The sequence below is a fragment of the Octodon degus genome, unplaced genomic scaffold (assembly GCF_000260255.1).
Source record: "Octodon degus isolate 3935 unplaced genomic scaffold, OctDeg1.0 scaffold00349, whole genome shotgun sequence".
Taxonomy (NCBI): domain Eukaryota; kingdom Metazoa; phylum Chordata; class Mammalia; order Rodentia; family Octodontidae; genus Octodon; species Octodon degus.
The window spans coordinates 90,395-111,835 of record NW_004524925.1 but is presented as its reverse complement, the minus strand read 5'-3'; the positions used below and the strand labels follow the sequence as shown (position 1 = coordinate 111,835).

The 21,441-nt window shown below is 38.7% G+C and overlaps 1 protein-coding gene across 6 annotated transcripts in view; it reads left to right on the top strand.

The window, feature by feature from the left end:
* Window positions 1-21,441, top strand: part of Gdap2 (ganglioside induced differentiation associated protein 2) — a 47,305-nt gene that overhangs the window by 10,432 nt on the left and 15,432 nt on the right. For 5 of the 6 annotated variants that reach the window (XM_004648038.2, XM_023708317.1, XM_023708319.1 and 2 more), the window contains exons 2-8: window positions 322-561; window positions 1,692-1,831; window positions 3,736-3,889; window positions 4,310-4,398; window positions 10,284-10,360; window positions 12,933-13,092; window positions 14,976-15,132. In XM_004648038.2, the coding sequence (XP_004648095.1) occupies window positions 386-561; window positions 1,692-1,831; window positions 3,736-3,889; window positions 4,310-4,398; window positions 10,284-10,360; window positions 12,933-13,092; window positions 14,976-15,132 (953 nt within the window). In that variant the 5' untranslated portion in view covers window positions 322-385. Of the gene's footprint in view, window positions 1-321; window positions 562-1,691; window positions 1,832-3,735; window positions 3,890-4,309; window positions 4,399-10,283; window positions 10,361-12,932; window positions 13,093-14,975; window positions 15,133-21,441 lie in introns of those variants that run through there. The other variant, XM_023708316.1, reaches the window with a different exon arrangement.

Below are 21,441 nucleotides of genomic sequence, written 5' to 3'. Positions count from 1 at the left end.
GCTCCTAACACTTTTTTTTTTCCTTTTAAGTAGTGGTCATTCGGTGAATGTTGAATGAATAGTTCTATTTCCAAGAGGTCCAACTCATGGGCCATGTGATTATTAATGGCTGTGATTCTTGGAAAAGAATTTTTGCTTAAATAATCCCCCTGTGTTCCTGTTTTAGAAAAGATGTAGTAGTTCTTTGTTCTCCATTATTGTTAGTGGACTTTTACAATGACTTAAGGAGTATACTATTGAAACATTTCACAGTACAAGTGTTGTGTAGTAGAATTGAGGTAATGTCTTTGCTTCTCTTAAAATTCTTTCTTTTCTTTTAAGCTCAACTCTCAAGGGATTATTAAATTGCTGAGGAATCTGGGGAAAGAGCTGAAATTCTCATCCCATGGATCCCTTGGGCGCACCGTCCCAATTCGTGGACGTGGATACTCTGCTCAGCTGGGCTGACTCCTGTGAAGAGGAATTAAATGCTTCTGAGACCACAGCTGAAACATCTCAGGAAAATCTTATTAGATCACCTTTTCTCTATAATAAGGTTATCAATGGAAAAGTGGTTCTTTGGTAAATTTTGAAAATATATCATCATCCAATAACGTTTTCTCATGCTTTCCTCTAAACTCTTTTTTGTGAACCCTAGCATTAAACATTGTTTTGCATTTTTATATAAATTTATGGAGATGTAGTTGATATATCATAAGCTAATTTGAAGTGTACAGTGTGTTAGGTACTAGCCTTCATCTGTGTCTATAAAGTTGTCGCAAGGATAGTGAAAATATCCATTGTCTCCAAAAGTTGTTTGTAGACTTTGCAGTCTTTCCCTCTTGTCCTTCCCTGTGTTTTCACATCCTTAAACTACCAGTGATTTTTCCATCACTATAGATTACTTTGTATTTTCAGTTTGCCCTCTGTCTTTCTAAATTATCCTATTTCAGACATTTCATGTAAATGAAATTCAGTAACATATATAAAGTTTTTGTGACTTATATTGAATATGGTATGAATCAGTGCCTTATTTTTTCTTAGGGCTGATAATATTCCATTGTTTGGCTATACTATGTTTATCAGTTCATTTGCTAATGGAAATTGATGTTGTTTCCTCTCTTTACCTTTATGACTAACCCCATTTCTAAGTTTTTTAAAGCAACCACTTTCAATTTTGTAAGCTTTCTGTTACAACAGAAAAACAGGTAATGAACAAATGTGTGACATAAATCATTTTATGAATTTCAGGAGGTAACAGTTGCATTAAAATTGTATCAGATAGGCCAGATTAAATTTGTGAGTCAGGGGCTGTGGAGATAGTTCAACGAACTAAAGAGCCTATTTAGGTAAGCTTAGGCAAGCTCAGGGACTGCAGTTCGATCCCCGGCACCACATGCCATACCAGTCTTGCCCCCAGGGCGGTCTGAGCTGTCCTGCAGAGTCAGACTCAGTGGAGCACGCCCATAATCCCAGCACTGGGGAAGCTGAAAGGTGTAGGATCACCATGAGTTCAAGCTGCATAGTGAAACCCTGCAACCACCACATATATACATACATACATACATTTGTTAGTCATAAAATTTCTTCTGTGGTTAGCTAGTTGGCAAGCAAAACCAACTTGCAAAAGAGGCCAAGTTAAAATGTTTTGAAAGAATTATAAACTAGTTGTTGTACCTCTTCTTGCCCACACTTTCTCCTTGCTTACTCAGGAAAGGTGATGTGGCATTATTGAACTGCACGGCCATTGTGAATACCAGCAATGAAAGCCTCACAGATAAGAACCCTGTGTCCGAAAGTATCTTCATGCTTGCAGGGCCTGATTTGAAGGAAGACCTACAGAAGCTGAAAGGTAAGTCAATTTTCTTAGGTATGTTATTCCCTAGGAATCATTTATTGTTATGTTTCTCTACCTCAAAGAAGAAAATTTTGTTTTTAGGGGAGAAAATTATGTAAATATAACTCTTTCCTTCTGTTAGAATTCAATAAAACAGTTTTTGAAAGCTGCATTAGGTGTTATAAAAGCTGAACCTTGAGGTTTTACTGCCTGTAAAACTTTTTGTTGTGTTTTTGAATTTTAAAGTGACAGTTATTGTAGCCATTCCATCATTGCTGTGTTTCCCTGACTATATTTGCTTGTACTCATGAGCCTTGTAAAATAGTTGTCCTTGACAGAGGAATTTTCATCACACTTTGACATTCAGGACAGTTTCTTTATACATATCTCCTGGACACAATGGTACATTTCTGAGATGGAAATTGACTATTGCTGTGGAAATGTGAATAGGAAGAGGTCTTCTGGTTCAGAATCCTATTGCCCTTATCTGCTTTAATTTTTTAAAATTACCAACCTATCCTTCTGTTACAATTATTTCAGCCAAATGGAATATTGTGAGATTGAATCTTCCCATTTCATAGAAAATATTATATTCAAAAAATGAGTAACATTTATGTTATGCATTGAATATGTGAACTTCAGGCTGGGCACAGTAGTGTGTACCTCTGTGAAGCTGAGGCAGAAGCATTGTGAATTTAAGTCCAGTCTGAGCAACTTAGTGACTTAGCAAGACCCCATCCCAAAAATTGAAAAAGACTCAGGATATAGCTCAGTGCAGAAAAGCTCTGAATTTAATCCCAGTATAAAATCTTGTTTTCCACATTCTGCCATTTAAAACTGACATCTATTTTATAATCTAATAAAGATGCTAGAATTTGAACAAAAATACATACACTGTTGACTCTTTGAAAAAAGTAAAATCAAAAGAATTGTGTTGTCTGATCAAGAAACCAAATTTTTGCTGTGAGAGGAGAATAAACTCCCTCTTTGATCCTTTGGTCTTAGAGAAATCATCCCCTTCATGTGGTAGCTGGAGGGAAAGTTGTGCATTTGATTTCATACAAACTTCTTAACCCTAATGTCCTTTTATTTTTTAAAATGTATTTATTTGGTGCAGGGTTTTGCCACACAGCTTGAACTCATAGTGGTCCTCCTGTCTCAGCTTTCCTAGTGCTGGGATTACAGGTGTACACCACCATGCCCGGTTTCAAGGCCAGCTCAGTGTAGGGCTGGCATGGCATTAGTACTGGAGATCAATCTCGGGTCCTTGCGCTTGCCAGCTTAGACCACCAGCCCATCTCCCCTGCATCTTTTTTTGTTTAGTCTCATATTACAGCATAGCTACAGAAGTACTGAGAACTTGCACTTTCTGAGCCTTTGCATTGTAATAGCAATAATAGCTAATATGTGTCTGTATATTACATGTACTGACTCATTTAATCTCATGAGGTAAATACTAATAGTTTCCCTTCAAATAAGAAACAAGACATGATGAGACCAAGCACCTGCCATAGATGCTAGAATAGGAATGGAGAGAACTTAGGACTTGAGTTGAAGCAGTCTGTCTCCAATCTGACAGTGCCTCTTAGTCTAGATCTTGCTTCATGTTGGTTACCCATTTGTGCAGGCAGGCAGCTTGCCCTACTGTTTAGCTAGTCATTCCTCATCCACTGACTTCGTACCTTCATAAGCTGGAAATGCTTTCCTGCTTCAAGCTTCCCACTATCTTTGTGCTCATTGCATTGCTTCGCTTTCATTTTGAGAGAAACAGAAATAGCAAGAATGGAGATAAATTCTTGTGTTCAACTGATATTTTGAATTGAAACATCAAAAGTGTACATACTTTTCTCTGTTTAGTGCTACGACCCGATGTGTTCCCGCATACCTGCAGGCTTAACGTGTGTCTCTCTTATTCCCAGGTTGCCGAACAGGTGAAGCAAAATTGACGAAGGGATTTAACCTAGCTGCTCGGTTCATCATTCACACAGTGGGGCCAAAGTACAAGAGCCGCTACCGCACAGCAGCTGAGAGTTCCCTGTACAGCTGCTACCGGAACGTACTTCAGCTAGCAAAGTAAGATGCCCTCACTTCCAGGACTAGTGTGCCAAACACTGTTAAAGGCCAAGGATTAAAAGATGAGCCTAGTTGTGGAAATCAGTTTTGAGGGACTTACATGATTTCAGTGGGACCCACAATCAGAATTAATTATATTTTCAAACCTGACGGTAGACATGGGGCAATTTAGGTGACGTGAGATTTTAATCTATTTGTATTTCTTTCAATCTTTACTTGAAATGTATATTCCCCTAATGAGCATAATTAAGTTTTCTATTCATACAGTTACTATATAGTACAATTAGCTTGTCTATTAATAGTAAACATGTTGAGGAAGTAGGAAAGGAGAAGTTGGCTGTCACTTGAAAATTAGTGATCTATTATTCTATACGTATTATAAATGTTTGCAATATAATCTGTGTCTTCTGCTGGTTGCAGAGAGCAGTCGATGTCTTCTGTTGGATTCTGTGTCATCAATTCAGCAAAGCGAGGTTACCCCTTAGAGGATGCAACACACATAGCACTTCGTAAGTTATGCTGGAGATATGGTACATAAAGCGCGTCTTGAAATCTGAAAAGCAATTCTTTTTATCACTAAATAGTCACAGCCAAAGAAAACTTGACTAAATGACCGTGACATGGTACAAAGAAATGTATTGATAGGTTCTGGAACTCTCAATTTGCTTTCTCAAGTTAATATTTTTATCCATTTGAATACAGGCTTAAGAGACTTACTTATTAAGTGTAAAAGTGACACCATACTAGAAAGTGTGGCCAGTACACTGGGTAACTTGACTGCAGCCATGCAGTCAAGCAGATTCATAATATCATTTTTGTATAGCACCTTAAGATGTAAACAGTAGCTTTTAGTGTACTATTTGAATATTAAACCATGCATTTGGGTTTAAAAAGGACTGAACACAATTGAGAGGACTAAAAATATCTCTATGTGATGGCCAGATACAATATTGGGTAAGAGCGTGTGTTGCACGGGGAGAGTGTGCGTGTAGGTCTGGGTACAATCCTCAGAATGAAAACAGAAGAAGCATTAGTGTTCAGATCTCTGGTGAGAGGCATGATCTCACTGTATTATATGCAGACTCAAAACTCATCTGGAGTTTTGGGTATAGTTTGGATATTATAGCTCATGAGACAACGTAAAGGGCGAACAGCTTGCAAGATCAGTGGTACTACCTTCATGAAGAACAGAAGATGCCTATATTCAAATGCCTGGTGAGGTCTCAAAGTGGACTTGCTCTGTTAGAGGATCAGTTCTCAGAGAAGGGTACTATCATATACTACATTGACCGTGGGCTTTTGTCTAGAAAGTTGTTTATAAATAGAGACATTGCATGCAAGTTTAGGAAGTTTGCAGGTCCTTATAAGGGTTGTAAGTGATAATTCCAGCAGTAGAGGGCAAACTCTAAAACTCAATTAATTGCAAGGAAGATTTTATTGTTATTTGAGGTAGAAGGGGCTGTAACAAAATAGTATTTTAGTGAACTTACTGTCACTAGAAACATTCACAAAGAGGTTCCATGGCCACTGATGTATGGAAAACAGCCGTTATTTGGGAGGGAAACTATATTAAACGATCTTTAAATTTCCTTTCTCTCTCTGGAGTTTAAAGATGAGCTGAGAGTCTTCTGTCAACTAAAAATTAAAGAAATATTAGAATATATAGAATTATTTTCAGTCTTGAAAGTCATATTTGGCCAGACAAGTAGTGTATACATGTAATTAAACACAGCCTGAGCAACGTTAACAACTTAATCAGACCCTGTCTCAAAAAATAAGAAAAGGGCTGATAATACAACTCAATGCAAAGGCCTTTGGGTCTGTCCTTAGTACTACAAAAAAATAAAGGTTTATTTTAGTAACTAAAATCCTTCACTGGTCAAAGATTTCATTGTAAGTCTGTATGCTTCATAGTTACAGTTCATACGCACTGTATTAGGCTGATGTTGTTGAAGGGCAGGAATCTCATTTGTTTGTCTTTTTATTTTCAGTGCTTATACATCTTTGTGTATACAATATATATTCCTTGAGAAATGTGTCAGAATGCTTAACATATGGTATTACTCCAATATGATACTGGGGATTGAACTCAGGACCTTGTGCTTGCCAGGCAAGCCCTTATTCTACTGAGCTATCTCCCTGGCCCCCCAATATGTGTTTTAAAAGGAGCAAATGAATTCCATTTAATTTTCTCAACTCTGTATTTTAGATATTGTGGTGTCCATTGTACAAATAAAGAAACAGATATTTATCATGTTCTTAGAGCTACACAGCACATATATGCAGCCTACTGACTCCCAAGGCTAGTCACCTATTTGACTTACTAGATAATTTATTATTTTGAGTTAAAACTATTTCATTGGGATGTTATTGTGTTACAACCTGAGTGCCTTGTAAAGGATTTCTTAGAAATGTAAAATTTCTGCCAGGATACCATTCCTTTGGCCATGGGGGCTGGGGAGATAGCTCAGTAGAATAAGTGCAGCTTGACATCCTCTCAGTGGACTTAAACCTCACCTTGTCAGCCTTAGAATTTAAAGAAGTAGCATTTTGTAGAAAAGGCTCTGAATCAGGCGTCAAAAGATTAATTTTTAGTTCCAATTTTACCATTCTAACTCTAGCTCTGGTCCCAGACAAATCAGTTGAAGACTATGATGAAGCAGTTTCTAGGCACTTAATTGGCAGGAAAAAAATGTATAGCTCAGTAATTGGGCAAGTTAGCTGATATTGGTCAAGTTCCAATTGATTTATTACACCTTTAATCTACAGTAAAATTATAACATCCCATTTTTGAATGCAATGACAAAAAAAGTAACAGTAGTGTCTCTTGAGGTGTGGAGTGGGGGCAAGTACACCCTTCTGCTCTGCTGGGACAGGTAACTCACAAGATCATAAACTCAACACCAGTGCAGAACTAGAGGGACAAAGCTTAAGGAAAGGAAGACATTTTAATTGTAGAGAGGAAAAGAAAGGAGAAGACAGTTAGCTACCCTGATGGTTAGCTTAGGGGACTCCAGAAAGATGGAGGGAGGACCCGTGGGTTTTGTTCCCAGCTGCTTTTATAGGAGGTCAGAGTCCCTTCCTCTTACATGGTTCTTATTATCATTTGATTGGATTTTCTGGGCACTCCTAAGTAATATCATTTCTTTTGGTGGCCTGTTTTATTTGTACTTGACAGAGCCTTGGCTCTGGAGTGGACAGCTGGTTGGCCAGGGGGCACCTTATTTATGCTTAGCTCAGAGTTAGGGAGGGGCTGTGTGGGATCTACTGTAGCATCATGACCCTAGAGTGGATAATATAGTCATATTATGTATGTGAGTATGTGTGTGTATATACATGTAAGTGTAGTATATGTGTATATAGTATTTTAGTGAACTTACTGTCACTAGAAACATTCACAAAGAGGTTCCGTGGCCACTGATGTATGGAAAACAGCCGTTATTTGGGAGGGAAACTATATTAAATGATCTTTAAATTTCTTTACATATATATATATATATATATATATATATATATATATATATATGTTACAGGGTTATGTATTGGTGTGTGTGTGTATGCCAAGTTGCACATCTGTACATATGTATATTGAATAAGAGCTTTCCTCTGAGTTAGTAAGCCGGCCCCCATTTCCCCTGCCTTCTGCTGGAGGTGCAGAGGGACAGCTGGCTCAGTTGCTCAGCTCCATGTCCTTGGCTACTCTCGCTCTGTGCTCTGCCTGTCAGCTCCCTCTCTGCTAAGTCGCTAGTGTCTCCCTGTGCCATCTCGTGTTCTTCATCTGGTATTTCTCTTTTTCTTCCCTCTCCTTGGAAATTTTCTTCCCTCTGAGGGAAATTTTCTCTAGTAAAGTTTTAATTCCTTCTAGTCAGGGTTGGCTAGAAAGCTAATGAGGCCCTTAGTTTATTTTTACCTGTCATATACAGACCCCTCTCCCTACAATGATACCCTCTGCTTGAATACTTTTAAACATTTAGAAAACAAATGACTTGTACCCTTTTGTGTTCGAATATAGTATTATAAATAAAAATCTTTCGTGTCAAAAGCTTTCTTTTTATCCTGTTAGCAAAATTTGCTCTATTTCAGGCCAGGGAGATAGCTCAGTGGCATAAGCACCTGCCTGCCAAGCCCAAAGTCCTGAGTTCAATCTCTGGTAACATAAAAAAAAGCCCAATAACAGAAAAATCTACTCTGTTTCATTTAAAACCTGGTAACATTATCAAGACTTTTTATCTTTTTTTTCTTATTTACTTATGTATTTATTATTTATGTATTTGGTACAGAGTCTCACTATGCAGCTCGGATTCATAGTGGTCCTCCTGTTTGCAGCCTCCCCAATACTGGGATTATAGTCCCATGATTATGAAATGCTTAAAGAAAAATCCACATTGAAATAAATTTAGCAGATCGTTCATTCAGCAAAAATTTGCGTAACTCTATGTGCTAATCTCAGTGCTTTATACAAGAGGTTGTGATGGTAAGACGAAGGTGTTGGTTCTTACTGTTTCCCTGTTGGAGACTCTAACATCTCATATGTCATTCGTACCAGTTCGAGGGCATTCCGTACTTTTTAAGCACATGCCATTCTGACTGCTTGTAAAGACTCATGCACATATAAAACTTTAAAGGAATCTTGTGAACTTACTCTTAGCACTATACATGAGAGTGATGCACTGTTTCCTCTTATACAGCTTTTTAAAATACGCTCTATTAAAGGAGTTCAGTTTGGTTACTGTTTGGTATTGTACTTTATCTTCTAAGGGAAATACCACAGTCACGCTGAGAAACTGTTAATGTGTGAGCATTAAGACTTAGTGTGAATGAATATAAGCTAAAAAAAATTCCTGTCCTAAAAGTTCATTCTTTAAGAAAAAAATCACGGTAGAATAGAGGGAAAAGTGAAAAGTAAGTGTATCACCTAAGAAAGGAGAATTATGAGTTCTTTCAACAAATGGGTGTGATCTAGTAGATTCTTGGAATACAAGATTAACCAAGTAAATCAGTATATAAGCAGAGCTTTAAATTGTTAGTTCAGTTATTAGTTAGTTTTGAGTGAGTGTATGTCATATCTCTAAGTTATACTAGGCCTTACTTAATGCAATTTTAATGGTAGATATATTTGGCTTTCAGAAAGCTATAAAATGCTGTGAGAAGTTCACATGTAGAAGAAGGTTCAAAAAACATAGGCTACTCAAATTAAGGTGGGGTTACCTTCCAAGAGTCATGAATCAGACTTCACTGTCACAAGTTGAGAATCAGCCTGGTAGGAGCAGCACAGGGAAGAGCACAGTTTCCACCAAAGGATGAGACTCTTGATGGTGTGAGTAGAGAATGGAGATGGAAGGCATGCAGTCAGGTCAGCAGTACCAACAGGCAGCTCAGCATCAGAGCAAGTGGCTTGTTTTGGTGTAGGAGCACAGTAGATTTAGCTAGATCTCAAGCTATGTAGGAGGATGACTGGAAATGGGCCACATGGAGCGTAGGGAGAGGTGGTTAGTTGGGGTCAGCCTCTGGGCTGTCATTTAGCAGCTTTAAATCTTCACCTTTACACAGTATAGAGCTATCAGAGATGTTTAATATGTAAGAACATAGCTCAAGCAACAGTAAATATGTAAAAATGGAAGTGGAAGACAAGATTTAATCGCTCATTGTGAAAAGACAGTGTGCATTGAGAACATGAATGAAGCTGAGAAAAGAAATAGATGTTAGAAATGTTAGCAATTAATTTAAAACATCGAGGGGACCATGTGAAGGGAGAGGTGAAGGCAAATTCAGGATTCCAGCTTCTGGTCAGGTTGTTGACATGTAACTAAGGTAAGGAACTGAGGAGAGACGCTGGAGGGTAGGATTTGGGCCTGTTGGGGTCAGGCTTGGACGGGTTTAGGGTGAGATCTGTATGTTGTCTGTGATGCCATGTCCAGTAGGGAGCAGGTAATTCGGATGTTTTTCTTAGGCGATAGAATGTAACAGTTTTGAACCTATCAGCATTTGTGCAAATTAGTGAGCTAAGATTATATAGATGTGTAGAGAACATAAACACTGCTGACAAACCACGTGTGATATTTTAAAAGGATGAGGGCATGGACATTATAAAGGACTGAGAAATTGCAGTAATTTAAGAACTACAAAAGGTCCTTATTATTAGAAAGTTGATAGAAAAAAATCAGGATAATATAGCAATTAAGCAGATTAATCCATATTTGGCTTTGTGAAGAGACTTGCTGTGGAGCAAAATAAATCAGAGAAGAGCTGTCATAAGCATAGTCTCGGGGATCGGGGGTTTCTCTGACAAGGGATCCCTGCACGTGGACTTGGATGAAATGAGAAGTAACGCATTACAGAATTCTTTACGCATAAGCAATTTCTTATTGTGTAATCATTCTGTTTTCTTCTTTAGGTACTGTAAGGAGATTCCTAGAGATTCATGGGGAAACCATTGAAAAAGTAGTATTTGCTGTCTCTGAGCTTGAAGAGGTATTTTGTTAATTATTCTGCGTCATTTAAACCTTACTCTCACTGTTTGCCGTGTCTTGCCATTATCTGCTTGCTCACGGTCCAGCAGACATGTCCTGATTATCTGTGTGTTTACTTGGCTAGGGCACCTGCTGTCTATCATTCATTGAGAAAAACTGTGTTGGAAACTAAGTCAGCAGGAGCCTCTTACTCCTGTTGCTCTGCTGCCTGACTCTTGCCTTTGTCCAGTGCCTTCTTACCCTGTGGAGCTGCTCCGCTTTGCTGCCCTTACCTTGTAAGCTGAGTGCCTAGTGTCTGGGCCACTTAGGTGGAAAACCCCTGCTTGCGGGGGGAGCTCTGCCGGCTTCCTGGCCTAGAAACGGGAGAGTGGGCTGAGTGCTAATGCCGAGAAGTGCCAAGGTTTGCATGCTTTATTCTTTAGGGTTAGCTTCAGTTGGTTTCAGCTTAATTCAGAGCCATTTTACAAAATCAGATTTTAATCTTACTAAGCTTTTATTTTATTTATTTATTTTTTTATTTGACACAGGTTCCCACATGCAGTTCAGACTCATAGTGGTCCTCCTGCCTCAGCCTTCCTAGCACTGGGATTGTAGACATGCACCACCACACTTGGTTTCAGGGCCAGCACGGTGTGCCTGTGGTTCCGGGGCCAGCATGGCATATGGTACTGGGGATCGAACTCGGATCTTTGCACTGGCCAGGCAGGTGCTTAGGCTGCTGAGCTATCTCCCCAGCCCTCACTAAGTCTTTCTTAGCCTGAGACTGCTCTGTGCAATTCAGCTTCTATTATTTCTCAGTGCTATATCCTTAAGAAGTTGTATAACCTCTCAGCACTTTGGTAAATTAGGGAAGGAAAAATAGGGATAGAATTGATTGATTTGCACACATAAACTATACCTCCAGTAGGTTTTTACTACCTTTAGGAATTAGCTGGCCCTGGCAGAGGCAGTCTGGCCAGCAAGCTTTTCCAGAAGTGAAAGGACCATAAAATAGAGAAAATGAGGGGCAAAAAAGGTTAATATACCTTTCTCCAAAGAAGATATATAAATGAACAGTCAGCAATGAAAAGGTGCTCTGAGACATTAACCATTATGGAAACGCAAGTCAAAACCACAGTGATATACCACTTCTTGCTCCCTGGAATGGCTGTAATTACCAAGACAGATAACAAGTGTTGGCAAAGATATGTAGAAATTGGAAACCTCAGACATGGTGAGACTGTAAAAATGGTACAGCTGCTTTGAAAAAGTCTACAATTTCCTGAGAAAGTTAAACATAGTTGCCATCTAATGTAGCAGATCTGCTCTAATGGTATATATAGAGTAGAAACCCTCATGTCCACACAAAGACTTGCACGCAGATGTTTATAGCAATATGATTCATTATAGCCAAAAAGCAGAAACAGCTCAAATGTTGGATTAATGAACAAAATCAGTTTATGCATATAATAAGGTATTACTCAACTATAAAAATGAAAACATGCTACAATGAACCTTGAAGGCATTATGCTAAATGATACAAACTAGACAGAAAAGCCCGCATATTTTATCCCATTTTTGTATAAATGTGCAAAATAGGTAAGTCCCTAGAGACAGACAAATTAGTAGTTGTTGGGTTGGAGGAAGGAGAGGAGATAGAGGAAATGAGAGCTAATGGATAATGACAATATTCTGAAATTTGATAGTGGTCATGATTGTATAACCTTGTGAATATAGTAACTACTGAATTATATACTACTTTCAAGGGGTTAATTTTATGTCATGTGAATTATACTTTAGCTTCTTTCTTGAAAAGAATATAGAATTGGTATCTCCGGTCTTCCCTACGTGGAAGATAATGCAATCCCATACGCAGCGCAGAACCCTGAAGGATAATGAGTCCTTGAATGATTTCTTTGTCCTGTATGATCCCATTGTTCTTTTGTTTTCTTGCTATTTTAATTTCATCTTTTCTTATGATAGTTTGGAATAATACTGAATAATGATAAAATAATCTCTAGCATGGTGAAAAAGCCACATGTCTCATGATTTAGGAAAAATAAAACCAAATGCCTGTTGTCTACTATGGATTTATACAGGCAGTGCAGTGGACAAACTTGAGTGGATTTTAAAGAATGAGTTTCTTTTTTAGAATGAAATTTAACTTTGTTCTTTGAAAATCTAAGAAAGCACTTGAAATAGTCCTTTACAATAGAATGTTAAAAAAGAAAAAAATCTGAATCTGGGTTAATGGAGCCTGAATATGCAGTAAGGTTAAGGAAATAGCATCCAACCTGGGTTTTAAGACAGACCTCTCTAATAGTGAAGGGGGTTTCATTTAGTCTAGTAAGTGAAAGAGGTTGTGGTCAGGAATGGTGGAGCTGAACTTAATGAGTTCTGGGTCCAGCTCCTTGGAATTGCCAGAATGAACACCCTGTCCAGCTCGCAGTGTCCTGATCTTAACACCCGGCGAGAAAGGGCCCGGGAGAGCAAGCAGTGTGACCGGATGGCCGCTGTCTTCTCAGCACGGGCGCTGTTCAAGCTGCTTCATTACTTCATTATTCTTCACAGAATGCCTTGCTTTTCTGACACAGGCTACTTACCAAAAGCTGCTACCTCTGTACTTCCCAAGGACGTTAAAGGAGGAGAGTCGATCATTACCCTATCTACCTGCAGATATTGGAAATGCGGAGGGGGAGCCTGTGGTGCCTGAACGGCAGATCAGAATAAGTGAAAAGCCTGGTGCTCCAGAGGGTGAGTCCTAGCGCTCTGCCTTTCCTGTTAGTGCAGGATAAGGTACTGAGGAAACATTAGCCATCACAGGCACAGGAAGCTTAGCTTGACCTGCAGAAATGTCTCCATCAGCATGACTCTAAAAGCAAGAGCACTTTAGATGTTTTCAGAATCCTAGTCTTATTGAGATTTATTTTCCAAATTCAAAAATAGTTATGTCGAAGTAGGTAGGTAGGTGGACAGGTAGACAGCTGTTACATCAAGTCTGTGTTAGGCAGTGGAGGTTCCGAGGTGGATATAACATTTGAAGTGTAACGAAGTTTTTATCAAGCAGGACATTGTTGAGACAAATCAAGCGAATTGTCATCTAAAGTTTTAAATACTTGCAACAGTGCCCTCTAAAAGACGTGTTAATATTAAATACTAAACCAAGAATCCTATGCACATTAACTTTATTTCTTTGTATTTTATACTACAGCATGTTAAAATGAAAGCTGTTTTGAGTCTATCCTGCATGAAAGCTTCTACTGGTCTTCACACATAAAAAAATATATAAAGTCATGAATGCCTTCTGTGCGGGCATGGCTTATTTGCTCAGTTCTGAGACCTGCAGTGTGCGGCAGCTTAGGAATTGCTGTGAGATTCCTGCTGTAAATACTTCTGTTCAAGGTGCACTCCAGTTTAAAAGCTGTAGGTTACTGCACTCCCTTATCACTGCAGGAGGCTTAGGTCAAGTGGAGGGAATTATAAATGATCTTGGATGGACATGTCTTGCCAGGCTTTGCTGGACAGCTCGCCACACACTCTGGGGGGCTCCAGTGAGGTAGGTCATGGAAATAATGCCAGCATCATTTACCTACCAGTCCTCACACTTGTGACAGCCACCAGGGCATATCATTTTTCCTCTATGAGATACGTTCCGTGAGAATAAAGACTTGGGAAGAGCAGCACCAATTTGAAGCAGCACATCTGGGCATAGGTTCCCTTTCCTGTGAGGATGATTTGCCTTTGTAGCTCAGAAAGTAGGCCCCAGTGTTCATAAATATTTTCAATTAGAATGTTAAATCTGGACACACACATATACATACATACATACTTGTTTTTGTTAAAGACTCACTCATGGACAACGTTAAGAGAAACCAAGTCTTTTAAAGTTGTTGACTTGTCATAATTTGGGTGCCAGTGGAACAGATGTAAAGAAATCCCTGCTGATGGCCCATGCGACTGGGAGTCATGTGATTGCACTGCCTTGGGAAATTCTTCATGTTCCAAATTTTGTTTTTCTGTTTCTGTTTTTGTAGTTACCAGCCCTAGTAAGGCATCCACTGAGGGATGCTCAGTTTCTAAGGGAGTAGTTTTCTACTACCCAAACTCATAAGAATTACATGGGTGGATCAGAAAGTTTACTTCCTAATCCAACATGAGAACAATTATGGACCAAAACGATTAGTGTGACAAGGGTAGAAAGCCAGGATGCTGAGTTCCAGTTGATGGATCCTGTAGCTGTGTCGTCGCCTGTGATCCTGTCCCGCCTGGGTTCAGAGCTCATTACCTGACCAAGGGCCTGGGCTTCTGTCCAGTTCTCCAGATGCGCCCTCTTTAAATAGTGCTGTGTAGGTGGTCTCAGATGCTCATGAGCCATGTTTAAACCAAAAGACAGTCCACTTTTTTCTGTCTTTTTGTAGGTGATCCCATTGTATTCTTTCTTTCTGAAGTTTACACCCAGGTGACCATGGTGTGATTTCACGATTACAAATGCATAAATCGTATTTCTTCATTCCCAAAGTATAACCATGATCCCAGTTTCTTAGCTCACACCATTTCTCTGTGGCACTCACAGTCCATGTCATTTACAGCCTCATTTTGTCATAAGCTCTCTGTTAATAGTGGTATTTTTGTTACAGACAACCAAGAAGAAGAGGATGAAGGCTTGGGAGTGGACCTGTCTTTCATTGGCTCTCATGCTTTTGCTCGAATGGAAGGAGACATTGATAAGCAAAGAAAGCTAATCCTTCAGGGCCAGTTATCCGAGGCAGCGCTGCAGAAACAGCATCAAAGAAAGTAAGGCCAACTGTTAGGCCCATCAGACACATTAAAGATAGATGAACCAGGAAAGGGGCCTGACACACCTGCTGCCTAATTTGTGTACATACAGGTGTTCTCATGTGTCTTCATAACAATCCAGGCAGGTGATACTGTCCCAGCTTTGTACAAACAATGCCTCAAGTTAAGTAATGTGTCAGTCACTGTTAATATGGGTGAGGCCAGTGTTCAGATGCATGTCTGACTTCAGACTTCTACTCTGCCTACTTTAATTGTTAGGCTTCCATGTGTGGTTATATTCCAAAATTAGAAATTAGGAAAAGGGAAAGGTATTTACAAGGTTTTAAATATGTTTATAATTAAAATTGAGTTTAATTTAGAAGTTTTATTTCTTCCCAGCTTATCTGAAGGTCTTAAAAACATCTGACCCATTTTATTTTTTAATAAATCTTTTTTTTAAAATGTAGCTTTTCTACTTCTTCCTTTTTTTTTTTGATACTGTGTTGTTTTGTAGTCCAGGATAACTCGAACTCATGGCAGTCGTCCTGCCTTAGCCTACCTCTCAAATGCTAGGATTGCAGGTGTGTGCCAACATGCCTGGCAGCTTTTCTAGTTTTAAATTCTTCAAACAACTAATAATCTTAAGCAAAAGTGGCTGATTTTAAAAGCACTTTAGAGAAAAAAATGATACTTAAGTGGCTTCTATGCATTACAGTGTATAGTTGGTAGATAGGTAACATCTCCAGCGTTGAGAGCATGGAGGAAAATAAGGCAATGAGCTTAGCGTATCGTCTGGTACTCCTCAGGCTTCTCCTAAAATTGGTATCTGCTACTCTGTTCAATCTTGAGCAAGTCATGGTCTGTTCTACCTTTGAGTTTTCTTTGAGCTTTTGCCTTTCTTTGACTGGAGTACTCTTGTCCCCCTGTCCTGTCTTTTATCTTTCTGGACTAGGTGCCTTTTGTGCACTTTTTCATCCTCTGAACCTATCCAAAGCATAGCATCACCTGTATTACATTGTTTTGTAATGGTGTCTTGGTGTTATGGGGCTCCATTCATAAAGTGATCCTTGGAGTCCTTTAGAAAATTGAAATGCTGTATCGGCTCAATACTAGCTCATTTTATTTTGGTTTTGTTTTTTTAAGAAAGCACATTTGCCACTAGGGGTCACCAATGAACAGCTTTTCCAAAGCACCATCGAATTGAGTGATAGTTTCAATGTTTCTAAGCCTGGCTGTATGAGAATTACCTGGCGCATATTTTTCTGCCAGTGTAGTGACTAAACTCTCCATCCTATGATTGCATTCTCCGTATTTTAATGCGTGCTCACCTCGTGGTTTACACATTGCTAGTAAATCTCAAATTTTTTGGTCCCAGATCTCCTTTGCATTCCTGAGGACCTCAAAGAGATTTTGTTTGTATTTATCAATATTTATTATATAGAAGAACATTATTAGTATTTAAAGTTCATCCTTTTGTCTCAAATACTTTTTTCATTTAAGGAGAATAGCACTGTTTTGTATTTTTAAAGTTTAAAAGTAATTCTAAAATATGATTAAAATGGAAGAGTATTTTAATAGCCTTTTCAAGTAACTGCAGATGCTTTTTTGGATATTGCATTAGAATTTGATGAATGATAATTTCTGAAATTTACTTGTAATGTGGAATCTCGAAACATAACCATACAATTTTGTATTCTTTACTAAAATGTATCATTTTTGTGCTGCACTTTGAAAAGATTATAGCAGGAATTTGTAGCACTACTTTATAATGTGATAAATAGACCTTTAGAATATATGTTAGCTCTTCCGAATACTGACACATTTCATTACCCAATGAAAGAAAAATTATATTTGTTAATATCAGTATCAATTTCATTAGAAAAGTTTTTCAATCCTAAAGATTAACTAGCATCTAGTGATTATATAAATTTTCCAAAATTATACAGACACACTCATTATATATCTATGTGTGTGCATATACATGGTCTGCTCTCTAGAATTTATAAAGAACTAAAAACCATTAGGGCCCCAAAACTTAATTTCTGGACCCAATCCAGAAATGGGCATGCATACAAATACATGCACACGCTTGTATAGACTTGAGGCCAAGTTTTATCATTGGCAACAAATCCTGTTACTCTTCTTGAAATGACAAGATCATTTACTGTTTTTTGAGAAAACAATGCATGCTAAATAACTATCATTTGTCTGGCAGTCTTTGAAGTGAAAATGGTACTTCGTGAGAGGAAGTTGGCTTTCACCTCAGGTAACCACATGGTGCTTTTCCTCAAGACACCTCAGTATGCAGAAGTGATTTATAGGTCCTTATCTTTTTGCTGCACATTAATAGTAGAAAGATATATTCTCAAAAGTTGATTGGCCTCTTCATCAAAGGCATCCTTTTTTTGGGTGGGGGGGCAAAACCGGAGTTTGAACTCAGGCCCTTGTGCTTGCCAAGCAAGCACTTATTCTACTGAGCCATCTCCCTGGCCCCTATCAAAGACAGCCTTAAATGGCTTTTTCCTGTAAGATTTTGACTGCTACAGATCCAGTCACTGCTGTTGCCATTTGCACCCCACCTCGAGCTGCATGCTCTTGGCCAGGCATTGGCCCTTTTCCTCAGCTGCTGCTTTTAATGCCAACAGAGCAGAAAAGGCAAACAGTGTCTTAGTGTTGTCATGAAAATAATGTTCACTTTTCAAACCTCCATGTGATATCTTGAGACCTCAAGGATTTTCACCCACACTTTGAGAACTATGGGCTTCTGATCTCTCAGCAGTACTTTGTCTTTGGGAGGATTTTTGATTTTGATCACAATTTTCCAAAGAGGAGCTCACAGTCAGTCAGCATTAAATCACTACAGTTGCATGTGTAGACTTCACCAGCCCCATATCAGAGCTGAACCAGAGCCTCTCAGGGAAGGACTCAGGAATCTTTCTTTGAAAATGTCTGAGTTGATTCCTGTGTTCCCCAAGTTGCTCATCTGGTGTGACCCCTTTACAGGAGGTAAACTGGTTCCCCGCAGTGGCTTGCCCATTGGCATAGCTATTGAGGAAGAGCCTTCCATGTAACCCCCCAGAGTTTCTCCCTTCTCTGTCACCATCTTCAAACCACTTACCCAGCCAACTTCAGAGAAGTTACTGAAGGACTGGTTTGCTTTGTTCTGTTTTAATTTTAGTGGGTTTTGTCTTATATTTTATATTTACAAAGAACTGCACAGTTATTACTATCTCTGTCTCTGCATGAATGTCTGTTTTGTTCCATCTGCACATATGTAATTACATAACACCTTCATTTTTTCCATGAAAAGTACAGATAATCTGGATAACTTTTTTTTAAAAAAAAAGAGGCAATGTTTCACTTAATTACTAGTTGAAGTCAGTATTAAAATGAATATGTGTATATTTTCTGAAAAATAAGAGTCTAGACTTTCTGAAAAGGTGTCTCTAGAAGATGTGTACCTTATAGGATAGAATATAAATTCAACATACAAAGCATTGGCCTTTATACTGGTAGAGGACCTTGATGAAGAAAGTGAAATTTTATAGAAATGTGTTTCCATTTGCTTTGGGAAACATTAGACACATTCCTGTAAAATCATATTCTAGACATGACTATACAGACATAAATAGAGTACCCCTCCTGGAAACTCAAGGGAACCACACTGCCTTCAGATGTCAGGTAGTGAGCCAGTTTGAGACAGCTCTTCCAAACAGTGGTCTGGGAGTTGTGTGCATGCAGTGGACACCAAGGCCGCACGGCCTTCAGCTCCCTAACCAGATCAGGAAACAAAGCCCAGTACCTCTGCCCTTCAGTTCCCTTGAGTAATTAATAATCAAAAGATTTTCCGACTTTCCATGTATGTGCCCCAGTCTGTGATGATTGAGGTTGAAATTTGATCTTACATCTGTAGTGCAGGATGCTTCAGAGTGATGTTAAAAATATACAAAATAAATTTAACAGAGTTCATTGAGGAAAGAATGATTCAGGCAGTAGTCAAAATCAGAAGGGGTGTGGAGAGCTTTGCTCTGTCCTTTTGATCAGCAGGCTTTGGCTGAAAGCACGAGCAAAGTAATTTACTTGATAGGCTTACAAGTAGGCATTTGCGCACTTGCCTGGCAAGCACAAGGGCTTGAGCTCAATCCCTGGTTCCACCAAAAAACCCCACAAAATAAATAAAGTAGAAAACAAGTAGCCATTTGCTCTTTGTGATTGGCTGAGGTCCTACTTGTTGTCTTTTTCTTTCTTGTCTTTTCTACTTACCATTGTCTTATTAGGTAAAGGGAAACTTCCTACCTAAATGTTGGCGTGGCCGTGTAAGCGTTCATAGCACAGAAACAGCCCCCATCAATGAACTCCTGCTTATTTTGCTTTCCCAGTGATAACAGAGCTTCTCAAAAGTCTAGTCTAATTAGGACATTCCTTTTTGTCTTTTTGGGACAAGGCCTTGCTCTGCAGTTCAGGCTGACCTTCAGTTCATTTTGTAGCCCGGGCTGGTCTTCAACTCACCATGATCCTCCTGCCTCAGCCTCCCAGGTTCTGGGATTGCAGCATGCCTTACCAGACCCCAGTCTAGTCTAATTAGATGATCTAATTCTTTTGCAGGGGTCCTATGAAGTCAAACTCTTCATAATTTTGTCAGAACCTATTTTTTCCTTTTCATTCTCCCTCTCTCACAGTTAGATAAAGTTTTCCAGAGACTACTTAACATATGATATTGCAGTGGATTAAATATGGAACAGATAGGAGGGTCTAGCAGAAATTAGAGATTTGTAAAGAGTTAAGAGCATAGATCTCCTGTAGATCTACCTAATGTTTTTCATAGAAGTTATATTTCCATAATAAGCATTTTATTGCTTCTAAATAAGGAAAGTCTTTAATTTCTATTTTTATTTTAACATGATAAATATTGTAAGTATAAATGATAAAAGGTCCTTAGGGTCTAGAAAGGGTCCTAAGACCAAAAAGTTTTAGAATTAATGTCTGATTGTTTAGGAGTTTGTGACATAATTGAGCTGTAAATCATCTATTTGCATACCCAGACATATTCCTGTGTGTAGTTTTTTAAACATTTATTTTGCTTGCCGTTTCTACACCAACCAGGCTTTTATTTTCACATATTGATCTGGTTTCTATTAATTTCATTAGCTGTTCAGATTGAACAAGTATTATATTTTTTGCCTCTGAAAACTGAGCAGGATTTTAGTACTATTTCTGCTTTCTAAACCCGTAGGCTGCGTACGTCAGTAACACAGCTAATGGCCACACGAACTGACAGTACAGCCTTTTTATCACCCTGTTCATTGTGGGATGGCAGAGAATGCTTTAAACATTCTTTGCAGAGAATGCTTTAAACATCTTAAAAGTCAAAGTAGGCATGATGGGGCATGCGAAAAACATTTTTAAAAATCTGAAAAAATTAGTTGTCTAATGCTTATGTTAATATTTCCAAGTATTTTCTCCAATTGTGCTTCAGTTTTGAAGCTCTTAAGAGTATTATACACTGACATGTTCTTTTTGGTTAGTATTCCTTGGTTGGCTTAAGTTCCGGTTGCCTATGGTTCTTTTTAAAAATATTTTATAAATTTTATTTTCCTTTGTTTTTTATTTTTTGTTTTTTTTAAGATAGGGTCTTGCTGTGTGTAATCCACCCTGGCCTTGAGCTCACTGTGTAGCCCAGGCTGACCTCCTCCTGCCTCAGCCTCCCGAGTGGTGGGATGACAGGTGTGTACCACTACAGCCTACACCTGTGACTCTTAGGTCATAAACATCATCCCGTTAATCATTAAGTATTTGTTAAGCCATTACTAATGTGCCAAATGTTGTCCTAGAATACTACTAGTATTGAAATTTCAAGCAAGACAAGTCTTTGCCCTTACATGGCTTAGGGTCTTACACAGGAGAAAAATGTTAAACAAATTACAGGTACAGGTAGCAATAAGAAGAAATAACAAGGATCTTGACCAAATCTAAATGGGGCCATTGCATGAGATCGGGAAAAACTTCTGTTAATTCCCAAGACAGAATTTCTCTGGGCCATTGGTTTCACACAAATGGGTTAGTTATTAGTCTCTGCAAAGTAATTTAGTGTAAATTATCTTCATCATTCAGTCTTTGGCTCTGCTAGCAGATGGTAATTGATTAACTGGAAGAAATTGGCGTATGTTAGTGTTTTGAGAACAGCATCTAACCTCGGTTGTTTCCAACCCATTGAGGACTGTCCATCTAGCATTTCTGCCTTTAAGGCACTCTAGTAGCATCGTTGGCCGCCACTTTGCTACATTTTATAGGATTGTTTACTCATGGTTATTACATTTTTGTCTAGCA